General features: G+C 42.7%; 1 protein-coding gene across 9 annotated transcripts in view; it reads right to left on the reverse strand.

The window, feature by feature from the left end:
• The window catches only part of INPP4A (inositol polyphosphate-4-phosphatase type I A), a 192,594-nt gene that overhangs the window by 72,052 nt on the left and 100,864 nt on the right, over positions 1 to 19,678 (reverse strand). For all 9 annotated transcript variants that reach the window (XM_059720974.1, XM_019485100.2, XM_019485102.2 and 6 more), the window contains exons 3-5: positions 4,607 to 4,674; positions 1,553 to 1,767; positions 430 to 474 (exon numbers count right to left, since the gene is read on the reverse strand). In XM_059720974.1, coding sequence (XP_059576957.1) covers positions 430 to 474; positions 1,553 to 1,658 — 151 coding nt within the window. In that variant the 5' untranslated portion in view covers positions 1,659 to 1,767; positions 4,607 to 4,674. The remainder of the gene's footprint in view (positions 1 to 429; positions 475 to 1,552; positions 1,768 to 4,606; positions 4,675 to 19,678) is intronic.

Genomic DNA, 19,678 nt, shown 5'->3' on the forward strand with positions numbered 1-19,678 from the left:
ACCTAAATGCACAGTCAATGGACTAAGAGAAAGACTATTATAATTAATAATAATTCCAATAATAATTATAAAATATTTCTGCTTAAGCAATCTCCATCAACTTTCTTGAAGGTTCAGTGCATTGACAAATTAAAACTAAAGTGATCATTTCAATCCCAAATCCAATAAATTTAATCGAACAGATGTTTTAATTTATGGACTCTCAGAAATATAGTACAGTTTGCTCACTATCACTATTCTGCTTTCTATCAAGATACATCTACAAAAAGCAAGGTAAGGTTCTATTTCATACTTTCATTAAACACAAAGTATGAGATTAGATACTGCTCAACACCTGCTTGTAAGATAAGGCTTTCAGTATAAAAAATATTCAGCAGCATTTACCGGGAAAATTAAGAAAGATTAGAAATTATCATAAAAACTACTTACCTAGGCTGAACTCTAAAATCGGTTCATCTGGATCCTGGATATTTCCTGTAATACAGAAAAATGTATATAAGATGTGCTAACTACTGCTCCCATTCCATGCATTCTTAAGTTCAAGCTACAATTAAAGAGGGAAAACACTTTACGGAAGAAGTTATATCTTGAAAACATTTTTTTGCATATTTTTTTATTCAGTGAATCATGAAAAAATATTTTAATATACAGTAAAGTCTGGTTAATTTGTCACCCCAGCAGGGATGCAAAATGGCAAATTACACAGTAGTTATCAATTACTAGTCATTAGAATAGCGGCAAATTATCCCACAGAATTTACTGTGTTTACAAGTTGAATCTTCAATATATAAAAATATCCTCAAAACTATATATTGCCAACTGATAAAAATACTTAAGGCAATAGGCAAAAAATTCAAAAGTGCACAAGTGACTCAGGAGCTTAAGTCCCATTTTGAAAAATGGTTTACATACTTATGATCCTAAGTCCCACTGAAAGATAATAGAAGTTAGGCTACTAACACAATGAGCAACGCTTGAAAATTAGGTTGTAAGTTGCTTTTTAATATTTGCCCCACTACCTAATAGTACCTAAGTAATCACTCTCTCCCCCTGCAGCCTTCCCCAGCACTTATTTTCCTTTCTTGTGTCTTTATGACAAGGTATTTAGCAGATATGAACCCCTTTCTGGCTACTTGTTTTCCCTTGTTTTAGGGACTGACAACAGGTTGGGGTGGTGTGGGCACTAAGGTGCATGATGTCCAGTCCAGAGGTTGCAAGTTCAAGGCCACAGCAAAAATGCTCACAGCATAGACAAGTCAAATTCCAACAAATCTGTGAGCTCTGCTAAATACCTTGTCAAAAAGACAAGGACACGAGAAGGAAGAAAGGGACTGATGATGAGCATACATCCCAAGACCTAGCCTAACACCTCTCCTCTTCTATTTCTAGGCCCTTGGCTGTAAGATGGAGCAAAATTATTTTTCTTGTTATCTGAATTTTAGGATCACACCACCTCTGAACAAGTCGGAACATCTGAAATGTAAGTAATCAAAAGATATAAAAGTACGTCTGAAAAGAACATGAGGACACCTGGTAGCATAGAGAGACTTACCTGCTAGGGAAAGGCCTAGCATGTCAGAGGCAACATCAATAGTGGAGGCCCGTTGCACAGTGCGGGATTTTGCACCATGGCGGGGACTGTGTTCTCTTGCTGTCATTTTGTCATGAAGAACCGTTCTCTTGCTGCTAGAGTCTAGTGATTTGTCTTGCTGAAGTATCAGGGGGCAGCAGATTGTCTCCAATAGCTACTCCTCTAACATTACCATACTAGGCAGTAACGAAAACAAAAATATAAATGGAGTGCTAGGCTATTTTCAACCAATGCTTTTTTAACAGTGGCAAATCTATAGGTTTGAAGTGTCCTTAAGTGACTGGACACATAAATACTGATAAAATACAAATTCATGTGATTCATGCTCCTGTAGGATTTTAATGAAAATGGGCTGAATATTGTGCAACATATAACAAAGGTTTTTCTGTCAGAAATCAGGGACTGAAAGGGACCCATTGGCATAGCACCTGCCCTTTATGATTTGGCTAAGTTATTAAATCATCCTTAATGAAGTTTATTGGGTCTTGTAACCCCAGTGCTTTTGTGGGGTGGGACTTCTGCAAGCAGAGATAGGAACAACAGATACGAATAAATGGAGAGTGGCTGACAGAATAGAAAGCAGAAGGCACAAGTCATTACTGCTCCTATAAGTTACCAAAACTTTTAAAAAATCTATTGCCCCTAAAAAGACATATCGAAAAAGAAGTAACAATTACTGGCCTAGAGTAGGTCTGAAACTAGTGGGGGAATGTAAAGGAAAGGGTGTGGTTGGTGGCTGCTGATACTGTAGCTCTGCAGAGCAGAAGGTTTATCTGCAGTACTATTACGTGATACTTTATGTACAAATTTCTGTTGGAAAAAGGAGTGAATTACTCTATGGACCCATCAGGGATATTTTACATTGGAGCATTACAACCTGTTGCTTTGAAGTGTTTCCTTACCATCAGGCCAGTGATACAATTGTCATTAAATTTTACAGTAACTCACATTCCAACTGATGACACACATTTGAAACTAAACAAGAAGCACTTCTGTACACCAGAAAAAACAGAGGTATGAAAACTCCTTACTACATGACACAGTAGAGGCCAGTAATTTATAAAGAAAATGTCAACATTCAGTTACACTGGGAAGGATAAATGTAAGGGAAATGTGATTTCCTTCCCCAGATGGTGCTAGGAAAGGGGTGGATGTAGAACAATACAGTCAAGGAGAGAAGTGTCTGAGCCCACCTCTGCTAAGGTTGGCTAGTTTGCTGACAAATGTGAAGGTTCCTGTCTTTCCTGAACAATATTAACTTGTAATCATGACACTTCCGTATCAACTGCATTCCTAATATTGTTTTGACAACTCCTTCCATTCAAGAGGAGAAACATGGGAAGCAAAATAGAAATTTTGTGATAAAGTGACCACATGCGCCTGGCTTATATTTTCACTACATCCATAACAACTCCTCATTTAGTCACAAAACCTTTCAATAATTCTGGAAGAACTGTTTCTCTTACTGAGTTATAAGACACAGAACAGGGACAGTTTCTAAACAGGGAATTTAAAAACTCAAGGATGGGAATGTTTCCCAAAAGAGCTGACTGACAGACCTCTAGGTTCAGAATGAAAAGCTGTCCTCCTTTACAAGAAAGTATGTATCAACTTAAATTGAATATAAATCAATGGATTGATGTAAATCAACACTCAACAGAAAAGAGATATTGATTATATGCAGGAAGTCAAAGAGCCATGCACACTTCATTCCCAAAAGTTTTCAGAGTGCATGATAGCATGGGCCATGATGATGGTCACACTGCAGAATTAGCTAACCTGACAGCCAGTAACTGAAACAGATTGTTTCCAATTCTAATTCTTATGATGGTTAATAAACAGGCAGTCCTCCCAGAAGAGCATATAGTCCCAAACGACAGAGCTGGCCAACTTGCAGCATGAGTGCCACACCAGGCACAAGCAGCCTCTGTACATGTGGAATGCGGCAGATTAGCAGATTAAGGAGAGACAGGCAGCAGTGGCAGATAGGGCAGGGAGCAGAAAACAGAGCAGATCAGGAGTATGGGGTGGGAAGCAGAAAGCAGAGGTTGATTAGCGAGGAAGAACAGGGCAGGGAACACAAAGCAGAGAGCTGATCAGGAAGGATGAGGGGATTGGAATGGCATTTGAGGATGCAGGGCTAATTTGTGGCATGCCTGACAAAAAAAAGTTGGCCCCCACTATTCTACAATTTGCTTAGGTCAATGGTGCTCAAACTTTTTCCCTGGCAGGTTGGATGGGCAGTTCCTGGTTCAACCGTGGGCTAGATGGCAGGTCCAATGCCCAGGGCCAATGTGGTGAGCAACATCCAGCCATGAGGAGGGAGCAAGGGGTCAGCCCTGCCCGAGTCCTGCTCTGCAAGGGAGGAAGGGGGTTTCACATGGCCCGGTGTGGGGAGGGGGTGAGGAGGTGGCCGCAAGGTAGGGGGGTATGACCTGGGCCTGTGGGGGGAGGAAGGGGGCAGGTCCTGGCCCTAACCCCAGCTCCCAAGAAAAAGGGGGCATGGCCTGATTCCATGTGGGGCGGGGCCCGGCCACAACCTGACCCATGGGGGAAAAGGGGTGTTTGGCCCTGTTTGGGGGGGGGGGGGCATGGACTACCTCCAACCCAGACCCACAGGGGATAGGGGGTGTAGCCTAGCTCTAATCAGACTCATGGGGCTTGGGAATTTGTCAGGGGGGAGGGTGGCTGTATTAATAGCCACTGCTCCACTGCCACCAAATTTCCTGACCAGGGGGAACCCCATGGGCCAGATGTGCTAGTTCCATGGGCTGCACTTGGCGCACAGGCTGGAAGCTGAACACCCCTGGCTTAGGCAATAATTTCATTGCAACTGTCAGCTAACCTCCAAACCGCCCCAGTTCCCCCTTTTTTCCTGCTTTGATCACTGGTTTTTACTTGACTGTTTTTTGGATATATTATGCTTCTCGATTATTCATCTAAATTAAATATGAAAAGTATATTAGCAAGTAAGAATTTGTTTTCTCTATGACAATTTGTACTCATCATACTTACAGTGGGCTGTTTTCCTCCCGCATGAAATTGCAGTTTGGCATTTCTCAAAAGCAGATTTTAGTCTACATCTAAAAACAAATATAAAAGAGTAGGTATAAGTTACATTGTGTCCAAAAGGCATTTTAAAAAGCATTCAAGTTTGTTCTTTTATTTATACCTTGTTCAGCAATTACTTGTGTGGTACATTTGTATTTCCTAATTCTTAAAATGAAATCTGAGAGCACAGCTGGAACTACAGATTCAACAAAAGCATTTAAGTCTGACAGTCAGCTCTACTTCCACACAATATTAGTGAAGGCTGCAGCCAGTCTGAAGAGAAAAAAGAAGCATCAGTTTCTGTTAAAGGCAGCTGATTTCTGGTCAGCATCTGGTAAGGGTGAGAGTTGCTGAAATGTTTACATAAAGATGTAGCACTATAAAAAAAGCTGTAAAAATGCTGCTTGCTGGATGCAAGATAATTTTTGTAATTATTTGTTCTTTATTATAGTCAAGTTTAGAACCATACCCACAATTTCTACCATATTTTAGATCCTTATATGTTGCTTTAAGTGGTTCATGAAACTACTGCCCCTGGGAGAATGAAGGGTATTTAAAACAGTCAAAAAATATCAGGTTGATGGACATAAAACAAAGCAAGCGGAGGATAGGACTTCTATTTTACTTGGTAGAATGGCTGTGCAAGATTACATTACTGGCTAATAATAAGCATCATACAAATAAGAGCAATTAATTTATTTCTGAGTTCATCATGAGGTCACTGAAAGTTTGCATCTGGTAATGGTCGATTTCCTCAAGGTAAATATAAAGCCCACAAAAAGGAAAATAATTTTAGATAACTAAATTCAAAGGAGTATAATAGCAACACCATGCTCCTTAGTACATCCTATGAAGGATGTGCTAGGATGAAGATAAACTAGGAAAAATTCAATCAAAACCTCTTATTTTCATCTGTGTCCAATCAGTCCTTCAAACCTGCTTATAGACATAGCCCTAATGAGGACAGACAAAGGAAATTATGTGGAAAACAGCACAAGAACTCTGTATTAGCAGAGTTCAGATGTTAACAGATGGGGATATAAACTGCTGCAAATCTTCCAGACAGGGCACTTCCTTTTGGTACCCAAGCCGTTCACATCTAACAGCTGTCATACCAGAGCTCATGACTGATACAGTCATTCTCTCAGACAAACCCAGTTCTGAGCATGGCAATTGGGACATCAAACGTGTAATCTATCGATTTGTCCACTCTATCACTACTGGCAATGGGTGCAAGAGATCCAGTACCAAATAGGCAAGGTTCTGCTGCAATGGCAGGTTTTAACCACAACTACCACAAAGGTACCAAACCCAGCCTGCCTTTTTCTACACTTGCAATCACATCATGACCACAACAAAGGCTTGGCTACACTCATTACTGACACCAGGGCCAGAAACCAGTCACTCTCATAATACAGAACAGGGCTGTGACCACATAAGGATTTTATCCTCATCTGCACAAAAGAACAAAGGGGTGGCACAAGTGATGGTAAGGACTGAATTACAATTATTTTTGTAACTGTCTGGACTTCATAAATGCTCCTATTACTGCACAGCCAAGTCAGAAGAGAGAACCTGCTATTTTCCAGTGCGTTTTGGAAAACCAGATGAGTAACTCTAGCCAAGTCCAATCCTCAGATTGCTTCCTTGGAAGAAGTCTCCCCTGCTCAAAGAGGATTTAATCAGTTGGCCAGGTACCAGTGAAAGCCACAGCAAAAGTATGTAACCCACACCTTATTCAAATTCTCAGCTAGCATTTCAGTGATTGTATCACGATGCATCATTTATTTTCCGAAGCAGGCTGTAATCTCCAGAAGGGTAGAATGTCAGCCTCGTTCAGCTGCAGCTCTGTAGTCAGCCTTTTGTGGTTGATGCACAAATGATGAGCCACTAACACATGCACTAAATGGAGATTCTCTTTCAGCTCCAGCCAGAAAGGCCTGTGGCAGCAAATCATAAGACCCAGCACAGTGTCTAGCCCAGCTGGCCCAACACAGTGATGCAGCCAATTCAGTACACTGATTCCAACAGCTGCGTCAAAGGAAGACGTAGGAAGCCCTCCAATAAGCAGATGCAGACAAGAGTCCTAATCACTCTGACCAATGGCATATGTTGATAACTGTGATAACTTTTTGTCGCCACAAAATCACTAATGATTATTCAGGTAATACAGTTCTCATCTCCCTTGAGATCCTGTTGCGATATTACCGTTTTAATGCCTGTTGATGTAAATGCAAGACAGCAACTGAGCGCTTAGCATAACTGTGCATGTCTACAGGTCTGTAGCGCACCTATTTCTAAGGCAATTTGAGTGCTACAAAAATAAGTACTATTGGAGGCGTGCAAAACTGCCCCCCTGGCTGGAGAGAGATAAATCCGCTTAAAGACGTGCTCCCCAGCACAGAGGTGATGGGGAACTGCTCCTTTCTTCCCCCCCTGCTCCATTCTCTCCATCAGTGACGTGGATCATTGACAAGCTTTCCTCTCCCCTCCCAGGGAAAGAGAACCCATTGGCAGTCACCATCAGCTGGCAACTGCCACTGGGAGCAGCAGCTGTAAGAGATGTCCCCCTCCTATCCCCTTGGCCCCAACTGCCCGCTGGGGACCTGGGGGAGAAGGAAAATTGCTTTCCCACTACCCCCACAGTCACTGAAGGGCTGTATTCAACAGCTGCTACCACCAATGCAGCAGAAGTACTGAGTTTTGCTGATACTTCAGGGCACTGATGGCTGAGGCAGCAGTTTTGGCTGCAGTCTGTCACAGGGGATCAAGTAAGCCAATGCTCTTGCAGGGGGAAGGATGGAAAGCTGTGGACAATGGGATACTGTGGGGTCTAAAAAAACCCCTGCAGTGCTACAGGGAGCTGTCCACAAATTATATGTAGCACTACAAGATGTAGCGCTACAGAGTTCTGCTTTGGATGAGGAACATTTTTGTGGTACAGGTACTCCTCACTTAACGACCGAGTTCCATTCCTGCGACTTGGTCGTTAAGTGAGGAGCCGCTCTGAGCAGCAAAGTGCTCCCCGCAGGACCGTGTGCTGGCAGCCGCGTCCCTGGGGCGGGGGGTCGAGCTGCTCCCTCCCCTGATCTTGCCAGCACCAGGGCAGCATTTGGCCCTGAAGCCAGGGCTGGTGGGAAGAGGATGCTGAGAGAGGGAAGGAGCTGGCACCAGGGAGCAGGAGGGAAGCTCGGCCCCAGCAGGCAGAACTAACCACCGCCCTTAAACCCACCCTCCAGATCCGCGCACGGGGCTGCTCTGCGCCCTGCCAGCTGTTGTCACGTGGGGCCGGGGGCACCGCGCCTGCAGGCAGGTGGGAGCCGGCGGAGCTGCCCTGGCCCCAGCCCCGGCAAGGAAAGCCCGCTCCGTGCGCCCTGCCTGGGCCGCAAGCGCAGGAGCTGTCCGCCCCGCCGTGATGAACCTGCGGCGCGCCGTTTCCACAATACAGTACAGGTACTCCTCACTTAACAACCGCCTGCTCGGAGTACCGACTGCTCGGAGAGCTGGTCGTAAGTCCGCGTGGTCGTTAAATAGGTAGGTCGTTAAGTGAGGAGTACCTGTACTACAGATGGCTTGCACATATGGATACTCACTTTTTATAGGGCTACAAGAGTGATTATAGCACTACAAATGTAATGTCTGTCTAAGGCCTAAGATTGCAAACAACAAAAAAGCTACTTTTCTCATCATGCACGTGCACAACTTTTCCATTTTATCTACTTGTACCTGGAAGCCCTGGACATGGAACGTATCTCGCATGTTAAAAAGTTGGACTGTTTGGAACAGATTCTCTCTTGTGGTCCAACTCCATTTGGCACAAGACATCAGAGAGGCTTCTGTGGCTCACTGATTCCAAGGAACAGGGAGCAGGCTTCTCTGATGTCTGATGTCACACATTACAACAGTCCAGTGGCTGCTCTAACTTACATCACTGGCATATGGGCCTCTTACCAGTTGTAGATGCCTGCTGTGCGGGGAGCTCCATGCCACCCCACTCTACTCCTTTTCTCAGTACACACTGTCCTGCCTGTGGGGCACAAGGTGGCAAATTGCACATGGGCACTCATCAGAACTCGCCCTAAAGCTCACCTAGGGATTATTCCAAAATTAGATAGTCTAAGGGTGGCCTCGGCAAGAAACCCATTGCTGGAGGACAAGAAGAACATTACTGCAAGCTAATGATAATATTCAATGTAGCGTGGAAATCCCCAATTACATTCTTTTACTGACATTTAAACTAAGTGCCAATTCAGTGAAAGGAAGTGGTTTTCTTCCTTCCTGCACAACCCCGCTGACTTGGTCATATAAATCACTCTGTTTTAACTTCTCTCCAAAGTTATTAGATGCTTAATTAATCTAAAAACTAATTTTATCCTGTAACAAAATCTGAGAGTATTTAATTATAAGTTGCAATTCAGGCCACACCATGAGTCAGTCCTTCATGCAAATGAAGACAATTCATATGTATTCACAAGTGAAATATAATCAGCATTATTTCTTTCTCAAATTATTTCTCTCATTAATTTAATTCACTGATGATCACAACATTCCCATTTCTTTAATCCAGTTTCCATCCATATAAAATATGTACGCCTACATCTGAAAGCAAGTATTCATTACAGAAATAAATAACTTGTTAAGCAGATAGGTTTGCGTAAAATAACTAGCAAGAACAAAGCGTGGTTATGTTCTGTTTTTTAGATTTCCTATGAAGCTTCTACTACCTACTCCCACTGGAGAATACCACTGAAAACAATAAGTCTACCTATGGCAGTATGAAAATAAATGTTATCATTTCACCAACATAAAAAGAAACCAATTTTCAATTTGAAAATTTACCCTTCACTTACATGAACTTTTACCCTCTTCCTGTGATACATGCAGGTTACATTCTGATGTACTCTGCAGCTTGTGGAATGATTTCTCTACAACTTACAAGTCATGGCTAGTAGGTTATACATATGGTCTCCTTATAGACACCCCCCAAAAAAGTGGGAGGGAGAGGGATGAGAGGCTTGGCACCTTTGTCCACAATGCAGGATACCATGTTTAAGTCTTTCTACTAGCTCCCAGCTGGTTTCAGATACCACCTGTCATCCCTCAATTCTCCTCCTCCGCATATTTCTCAGTGTGCGCACTGGGTTGAAGTGCTGTCTGTGCCACTATTGCTGCTGCTGCTATAGGGAGAGTGTTTTCCCTTGAAGACCTCCATGTTATAGAAAGAATGATCACAGGCCTGGTTCAGCGGTGAAGGCTCTGCTAGATTTATTACCTACAGAGCACTTATTCAAACTTTCATGGTCAATGTGTTTACAGGGTGTTAGCCCTGGAGGCTCGTTCGTGGTAAGGTACAAGCACAGCTGGCACATGCATCCCTTAGGCCTAGCGCAATTATGGGTTCCCAGACCCTTCTGTATACACTGATCAAAATAACTTCTTTACAGCATATACATCCTAGTTCTCAGCCAATACTACAATATTTTCCCACTGAATAGGAAAACATCTTTAACAGATCGTCTTAATCCTTGTACACTCCATCCTTATTTTGGTGTCCTGTCTGGTCGCATCAATCACCCATATCCATTTGCCTTATGAGAAATTTACAAAACCAAACTTCCCCATTATTTACTAATCTAAGCCTGCATAAGAGATATTTATACAGTCACATTTGTGGTAACACCAAGTCCTGGTCTCAGAGAGGCCTGCTTTGATTAATGCTTTTATGTGACCTGTATATACATGGATCAGTGGTTGTATTAATCACGACTCCAGGGAGACCGACACAGCCTTTTAAAATATCAGCGTAAAAAGCAGTTAATGGATTAAGTCCCAGCTTCATTAGAGACTGAACGGTAATCAATAAAATGCAGGGACAGTTGTGCTCCTCCAGAATAATGTCCATTGTAAGGCCAAGAACAAACTTTATGATTTACATTTTATTCTCAAAGATACAAGCTTTCAACATATTTAAACTAACTGACTAAATCAATGAAGCAATTCACATTCTGTAATGTTTAAAAAAATTGTTTTAAATGTTTAAAAAAATAATGATAAAAAAGGAGTTATATTCCTCAATAGTTGGCATTCGTATTTAGGCTGAAAACTGTAGCTTTCTAGAACTAATATAAATACATGAATGTATATTTCTGCATATGCTTTTAAAATGTATTCTTCAGTTTGTCTTCAGTAAGAAAAAACCTACACAGTAACTTCAGAACCCCCCCCCCCACATTATAATATAATGAATATAATGGTTTCATATAGCATGAAATATATACATTGGTGCAACAATATTGTCAAATAATTAGTCTAAAGTCATAATACAATTACCAGAAAATAAATATCAATGTAATTCTCTCTCTAGATGGTGCATGCATTGCGTCTAATATTGTATCTTATGTAGGATTAGACTTGATGTCATTTCAAGTGAAAGATAATTATTTTGGCTGCAGAGGTCTGTTTCCCTTTTGTTGCTCTCATTTATATTTTCTGGTAAATTAATATTTTTATGTTTTTACTTAAAAAGAGGGTTGCAATTGCAAACTCAGCATTTTGCTAGTTTCAGAGAATATTTTGCTCCAATATCTGTTCAAATAGCATGTGGAGAGTCCCAATTTGGATTAAATGGTCACAGATTCTGCAAACATCCCAAATATTCAGTTCTAGGAATTGTGCCAATTATCACGTACAGTTTTGTTTATTTCTAGACCACTGTACAACCCACGTTTCCCTAGGAGAGACAGTTCACAGCAGATGGGCAGGTAGCTATAGACCACTACCAAGTTCTTTTGCCTCAGATCATCCCATATGCTGCTGGTCATATCTGCGTTCAGTGAGGAAAATGTCTTGCAGGCAGAAAGGAAATGAGCAGAGCTAGGAATTGCTTGGGACTATTAACCAGGAAGCAGTCGTACATCTCTCCCAGCAATTTACAGTCCCCTGATTGGGTTAGAAACAGCACAAGGTATAAAAAGGGAAAGGAACAAATGAAAGAAAGAAGTTGGGATTAACCATTTCAACAATGAAGAAGGGGGAAGATATGCCTCAAAAATGCAAACAGGAATAGGAGCAGTCCTGCTATCCTCTGCTGAATGCTCCAGAGAGAGCCAAGAGGTTCCTGGGTCCCCAATTAAGCACTGGCAGGGCTGTCCCTGGGGTGGGGGAGGTGAATTGGGGCGACCGGCCCGGGCCCTGCAGACTGGTGGCTTCTGTGGGCGGTCACCACCCCTCAACCCCTGCGATCAATATTCAGTCAAAAGTCCGAGAGACCCAGTACACTGGGTCTCTGGGCTTTCATACTTCTGCAACCCAGGGCCTCCTTAAAACTGTTTTCCAAAATTCAGGTGCCCCCACAACTCTATGCAACACTTCTACTAAGTATCTACAATCTGTTCTATTCAGTTTGTGTGTTATTCCTTCAGTCTTCTGGGACCCTTAAATCCATCCAGAGATACTTTGTTTCAACAGCTGGAGCAGTTGAGTCCAGTGGTTTGGAGAGACTGCTTTTGATCAACCTACAAAATATTGAGAAATTTGAAAAGGGAAAGGCAAATATTTTTACCCATGGTACCATGTTATCTACTACCTTGCTGCAATGAAGAACTTTACAAAAGTAAGGAAAAAGGCATCCACAGTATGGAAGGCAGCAATAGCACTTAAGCATGCTATCCAAGGACAGAAGGCAAACAGTGAGATTGAGTGCAATGGGGCCCTCGGGGGCTATTTATAGGACTACCACAGTGGGGCCAACTCTCACAATGATTGCATAGCTCAAAATGTTGGTGTTATTTTTTCAACCCAAGCTACAGGAGACACGGGGACATGAGCTTTTTCATTTATAAAGCAAGTTTCCATTCTTTTTTTTTTTTTGGTTATTTTGGGGGGCTGGAAACTGCTATCATTTTCAGAAAGGAGAAAGTAGATCTTAGTGCACATTTTAAAGTTACTTTTTTAACTGGAAATTATCTAAAGGAAAATCTGACTGGTTTATGTGTAATTTGTATGTAAATTTTAATTGTAATTTTATTACACATAATATAAAAATCTCATTATTTAAGTCATACTATCCATCCATTTTTTATGGTCTAAGAGTCTCTGAACAAGTGGGATTAGCAATCACAGAATCATAGAAATTAAGGCTGGAAGGGACCATGAAAGATCATTGAATTCAATGCCCCTGCTCTGGGCAGGAATACTGCTGAAATCAAATGATCCCAGCAAGGTGTCCTCTTCAAGACTTCCAGGGGTGGGGCTGCACCACCTCCTTGGGAAGTCTATTCCAGATTCTGGTCACCCTTACCATAAAGAAGTTCTTTCTTGCATCCAACCTGAAGCCATCCTCTAACAGTTTATGGCCATTGCTCCATGTCCTCCCCTGGGCACCCTACTGAACAGTTTTTCTCCCAGATCCCAATATTTACCCCTTACATACTTGTAGGGGGCCACCAAATCCCCCCACTCAGTCTTCTCTTTCTGGGGCTGAACAGTCCCAGATCCCTTAGCCTTTCCTCATAAGGTTTGTCCTCCAGGCCCTTAATCACTCTTGTGGCCCTTCTCCGGACCCTTTCAAGCTTCTCCACATGTTTTTTGAAGTGCGGTGTCCAGAACTGGACACTGTACTTCAGCTGGGGTCTCACCAGCACCGAGTAGAGAGGAAGCATCATTTCCTTAGCCCTGCTTGCAATGTATCAGCTAATGCATCCCAGTATGCTATTAGCTCCGTTGACTACAGTGTTGCACTGGCGGCTCATGTTCATCCTGTGATCAATCATAACCCCAAGGTCCCTTTCAGCCTGTGGTTGCTACTGTGGGCTCCTGCTGCTATGGATATCTTGTCACTATAAACTGACTACCTGGGAAGTCCTGACAGATTCACAATTGGCAACTCTCAGAATAAGGGAATAATGAACAGAGACAGAAACAAATGAACTCCCCTCTGATCAATGCTTCTAGTATGGTATGTTTGCTTACACTAAAAGCATATTATAGTTCCCACATAAACCAAGTTACATGCATCTTTGCCAAATAAGATATTTTTATTATAAATGTCATAAATGCAACATTATACTTCGTTATGGTTTGATGAAAGAGTATTATATAGTATCTTGCGGAAAAGATATATTCTTTAAATGTTAATTTTTTGCTACTTCTATGAAGATTCACTTCTACTGAACCCATTCACTGAAGTGTCAAAAACAGCCAGAAACCTGACTAAATTAACGTAATTAAATTAATAAAATAACAGGCCACCTTACTTGTAACAAGAATTAAAAAGTTCCAATATAGTTTCAGTTTACCACTCTTATTTTCACATAGTCATAACTTTCCAAACCACTCATCTTTCATTCTAAAATTTTCCATATTTGGCCTTTATCTGAAAGTGAACATGCATTTGAGAAGTGAGAGCAAAACCTTCTCTGGGGATTTTTAATTTCTGTCAGGGAAAATTACAATAATAATCAATGTTCCCTTTTAAATAAAAATGAATATAATGTTTTTTCAACAAAGAAAACTCAAGACAGCTACACTTTGAAATCGACGTGTAAATGGCTGTTAATGAGATGCAGATCTTCAATCAAATATGAAAAAATGAACTCTGCAATAGTGTTAAATATAATTTCTCAGTATACGTAGCTGGCATCTAATGATGCTTTTTCTGGTCTATATGAGATGTCACGAAGTACTAGTTAAACCCATGCTTTCCTGAGGAAGATTGATTTTTAAAAAATTTTTATAACCTTCTGTCATAATCAACATCATCTTCACTTTGTGGTTTATGCATCATTGCCTGTTCCAACTTCAAAAGCTTTCAGACCATTGTTTCCATCTGCTTTATTCTCTTGTAGACTGTAATGATCTGGCCTCCGGAATAAGAGATTTAATTTATAATAGATAGATGTTTTTCATGGCCCAGAACTGCAAAATCCCAACATTTAAAAGTCATGATTCCCCCCATAAAAATCATGTTAGTTTCAAAACGGTGACATTAAATAACAAATCGGTATTTTTAGCCTGCCTCATGAGTTTGTAGCTTCTCCTGGGCAGACAAAGTTATTTGGGTGAATCTGATATTTGTTATTAAACCAACTTAAATAGTTGGAAAAAATTTTTTTTGCAAGCTTTCGGGTTTAAAAGCCCTTTGTCAGGCTGAGAAAGTCTCTGCAGTTGGTGTGTGCTCTTCTTGGATGGAATGAACAGTAAAGAAGCCAGAGGCTGAGCTGGTCTGCAGGAAAGACCAGCAGTCAGTGAACATGTAAACTGAGTCAGTGGGTGAGACAAGCAGGCCCCATGGAAGTAGTAGCCACTTCAAACCTCTGTATGTCCTCTACTTCAGCGTTTCTTAACCCATGGGGTGCAACCCAAAAGTGGGTTGCAAGAATATATAAAAGGGTACTGAACAAACCTTAAAAATGGATCAACAAATTTAAAAAATGGATTCTCCTTTAAAGGAGAAAAATGTGGGAAATCGTGGCTTTTCCCTTGTAGGCTGGGAAAGCCTGTGGGCAATGGGTCGGGAGCGAGAGGCACTGGGTCAGGACTGGCCATTGATGTTTACAACTGGGTCCCGGTACAAAAAAGGTTGAGAACCACTGCTCTAGTTGCCACATGATGACACAGGGATGCACTGCCAGTGCTTCATTCCACTTTTACCTTTCAAAGAGTTGTGTGACAAAGCAAATACAAGCTGCCTCCATCATCAGACAGGTCTGGGTTGTAACACTAGCTTTGCCCAAACTGACTTTTTGTAAGCATGTCACGACCTGGTCTATGAATCATGTAAAGGGGTTAAAGGTCTCTGCTACTTTAAGAAGAAAAAGAGCAGCTGGCAAGGGCTGCAGTGTGTTGTAGGCAGCTGAGTGTGGATCAGCTGCAAGAAATTAAACAGCCAAGGGAGATGAAGGCAGGAGTCAGAGACTGTAAGTAACTGGCTGGGGCAAGATGCTTTGCAATAAGCTATATAGGCAGAGGTCCAAGCAGGCAGCTATATAGTAGCACAAGTGCAGCTGAGCAGACTGCACTGGATGAGAGCAAACCCTCCCACGTGCAGTTCGAGACAGACGGGGAGGGGTGAAAAATGATTCCTGGGGTCCTGGAAGCCTAACTCCTGGGCCAGAGGCCCTGAGATCTGTAGAGGTAAAAGCTCCTTTGAACCCAGACAAATTCAGGTACCTTGGAGAGCTGAAGGGAGACAGCTGATAGAGAGTAGAAGGTTGTGGGGACCCTGAGGGTTTTAAGCATTTTATTTGGGAACAGTTTATGTTGGCTGTTAAAGTTGTGAGGCATGGATGTAACTAAAGGGGAGGCAGGAGGCCATAGTGGGGGTGCCAGAAAAGGCACTCTGTGCTTAGAATAGCAGGCTTAGAGCCCAGGTGAGACCGCTGGCCAAAGGGGGTTAGTGTGAGACAGCCCTAGTGAGACTGATAGAAACAGGCCACAGTGGGTGCTGGGGAGGTACCAAACATTTTGAGGTGCGGACATAGGGCCTGATGGATAGAGGTAGTGCTAGAGGTTCAGTGGATAGTGCCATCTGTGAGGTTTGAGAGTGGCTAATGGGAATACAGACATTTTAGACTGCAGGCTTAGTGTGCATTGCAGTGTACTGAGGTAGGGCCAGAGGCCTTGTGTGGAGAGACATCCAGAGAGCAAGGTGGGTGAGGCCAGCCCAGAATAGTGATGACTTGCTCCAACCAGAGATCAGGCCACAACCCAGAGAGACTGAATCGAGGGGCCAGAGCTCAGGGTTGAGGAAGCAGTTTGGAGGGGGTGCCTTGCTCAGGCCGTGGAGCTGGGAACTCAATGATGAGCAGGGTAGGGCAAAGCACCTAAAGCTCACAGTGGTTTCTGATAGCAGTATCTCCAATTGTATAATCATTTTCACCATCAAGGTGAGGCAGCAGAGTAGTACCCTGGGAGGACAGCATGGGAGGAAACAGGATGCATGGCCACCTATGCAGCACCACAGCTGCCTGCAGGTAGAGTCCTGTCACAATGGCAAATAAGAGTTAACCTTAAGTCTTGGAGCCCTGGCTGTGAAGGGCACAGAAATGTTAACAATGTTCAGTGGAAGAGATGAATGCAGACCAGCCCTGTCTCCAGGTCTGCAATTCAGTACACCACCCATTAGCCTGCAGGGCTGTGTGGTGCAGGCTCCCGCTCCCTCTGGAACCAAATTTATGAGAACTGACAGCTGTGCTGCTTGCCTTGGCTAACTCATTTTAGAAAGCACAAGGGACTGCTGCTGCTGGCACCATTTGTATGACTGCAAATAAACATTAGATGATGAAGAAGAGAAAATGGAACCAGGGCTGGAAGAAGGCAAACCCCATTATGCCAGGGGTGGGCAAAATACAGTCCGACATTTGATTCTGCCTGGCCTGCAGTGCCAGCAGAGGCTGGAGCTGGAGCCACAGCCTGCTGGCGTGCCGGACAGAATCAACTGACAAGCTTGCAGGCAGCACCCCAGTTCTGGCCTCTGCTGGCGTGGCAAGGGATGCTGGGTAAAAACAGCCCTGCCCACCTGCCTGGCAACACAGGCAGGGCTGCTTCCACCCAGTGTCCCCTGCTGTGCCAGCAGAGGCCAGAGCAGAGCTGCTGCTTGAGGGCCTGCCCATTGTTTCTATCCAGAGCCCCACCTGGCACTGTGCAGCAGGTGGGGCAGGCAAAGGGAGGAGCTGAGCTCTCTGCCCTGTGCCTTCTCCCCCAACCAGGGTCTGCACAGCAGGTGCAGAGAAGGCCAGGAGGTGGAGGCAATCCCCCCATCCCCTGCAGACCAGCTCTGCAAGGCTGTGAATGCCAGTCCCACCCCAGCCTTCAGCATAGCACGGCTCTCAGCCCTGTTCTTGCCTGAGTATGGGCACAAGGCCCTCAACAGGTCACCAAAACTTGCTAAGTGGCCCTCCAGCCCAAATAATTGCTCACCCCTGCATTATGCTGTTCAATTTTGGTAGCATTTTCCAACATGTCCGCCTTCCATTTAACAAAGAATTATATTAATATAAACCATTACAGCTATGAGTCCCAAAGCTACAGTGGGACTAAAAGTCACTAAAATTCAGGTAGTGACTTCAGTGGGACTTCAGACCAGCACAAGTGCAAGCCTGCAAGTATCAGACTGGATGACAGGCTGAAGTTTACAAACTACCATCTACTTAAGAATGGTGCACCTTACATTCATGCAAGAGGCTGAAGAAGACCTCTGAGCTCGCTTCCAACCCTACAAATCTATGATCCAACAATCTTCAGTTGTTCAAATACAACAATCACAATGAAAACAGATGTGGTGCTCTTTAGTTAGCCCATCATTGCTGAAATCTACCTCTAAGCAAGCACTAAGAGCGGTGAAGTTGCATACATACTCTTTGCCTCTATTCATTGTATCAACAATGATAGAGTTTTGCCTCCTTTGCTTCAATTAACTGTGAGCATCAAACATGGTTGGAACAAATTAAATATGAACATTATTCAGCCTGGCCAACTTAAAAACTGCTACTATGAACAAAAAATAAATAAAAACAAAAAAAAAATAAGTACAAGAAAGAAAGGAAGGCAGAAGAGCTTAGTTAGAATTGTTTTAAGTCAGAAAATATAAAAATTAAAGTGTACACAATCTTTAAGAATTATGCTCCATCATTTACACACATTTTATGTCAGCATATGGTTTTTTTTTATAACTGTGATACAGATTTATGTAATTCATGAGGCAAATAGGGATAAATATTATCTAAGTACAACATAGCTCAAACAACATTCTTAGGAGACCTTTCATTTTGCAATTCCTCACTTTTAAAGCTTTTAACCTAGTTTAAAGTTTACATTATGTGACTACATAATTAAAGTGATCGTTCATATCAATATGATCCTGTATTTTGCTGGTAATCACCGACAGATTTCAGAATAGGAATATATGTGGAGAGTGAATCTGTCTGAGAGTTATCTAACCAAGTAGTGGCTTTATAGTAGTTCACTTTCAAATTCTGTACCTGAGAAAAAAGATTTAGGACAAATTCAGTTCTCAGGTGCTATAAAATATATACCAATGGTTTCAAAAGTCTTCATGGAGCCTTCCATGGGTTTGTCTAGACCAGTGACTCTGAACAAGGGTGACAGGGCACCATGGGGTGCTGAGAGATTCTTTGAAGGGTGATGCAGGAAGTATGAGGAGATTTGCAAATAATGGCAGGCTCGGGCTTCAGGTGTTAAGAGATAAGCAGATAAGGGTGGGCTCATGTTCTCCCCACCTGGCTGCTCCCCTGCCTTCTCTACAAGGAGGTAAGCCCTGTAATTAATTAATTAATTAGTTTTTTTTAAATGGAGTGCCACTGAAAATTTATGGAGGGGTGCCTCATGTCTGACCAGACGTGCCTTGAGTGTGAAAAGGTTGAGAACAACTAGTTTACACTACCAAAGTGAGTGGCATTTTAAAAGAGGCCAGCTAACATACTTTCAAACAAAAAAAAATATTATCTTATGTAGACAGGAACACTAAAAAATGCTACTCACCTGCAAGCTGTCAACTCTAGGCTGATCTATACTATGGTGGCAGCAAGTCCAGATGCTGCGGGACTCAAGTACACCCTACCTGTACTCAAGCAGGTGAAGGCACAAAAGCCAGAAGTTTGCCAGAAGAAGCGAGTCTGGCCTGGGTTTGTCCCCAGAAGCTGCTCTCTGGCATGCTGGATACCCAAGGGCTTGAGAGTAGGCACAGTGGCACACCCCTGAGTAGCCTCCCTATCCTCCCTCCTGATTATAGATTCCACTACAAAAGTTAGCAGTCTAATGTTTGCTGTTTTTGTTCTGTACTCCTAAGATTGTCACTGTATGGAGTCTGGCTGCTTTTCCTTTTCACACAGCTTTACAAACAGTCAGGGTATTTTTAGCTTTTGCATTTAATTTTTCTTTTTCTGTCACTGAAGGGGAAAACAGTCTCAGGATGGAAGAGATGTTATCCATCTACTAGATATTTTTAAGACCAGAATATTAAGTTACAATATTCTGGGCATACAGAATGATGCAGCTGGCTGAAGTAGGGTCTTTCTT

This window comes from Alligator mississippiensis, chromosome 1, assembly GCF_030867095.1.
Source record: "Alligator mississippiensis isolate rAllMis1 chromosome 1, rAllMis1, whole genome shotgun sequence".
In the NCBI taxonomy this organism is placed as follows: domain Eukaryota; kingdom Metazoa; phylum Chordata; order Crocodylia; family Alligatoridae; genus Alligator; species Alligator mississippiensis.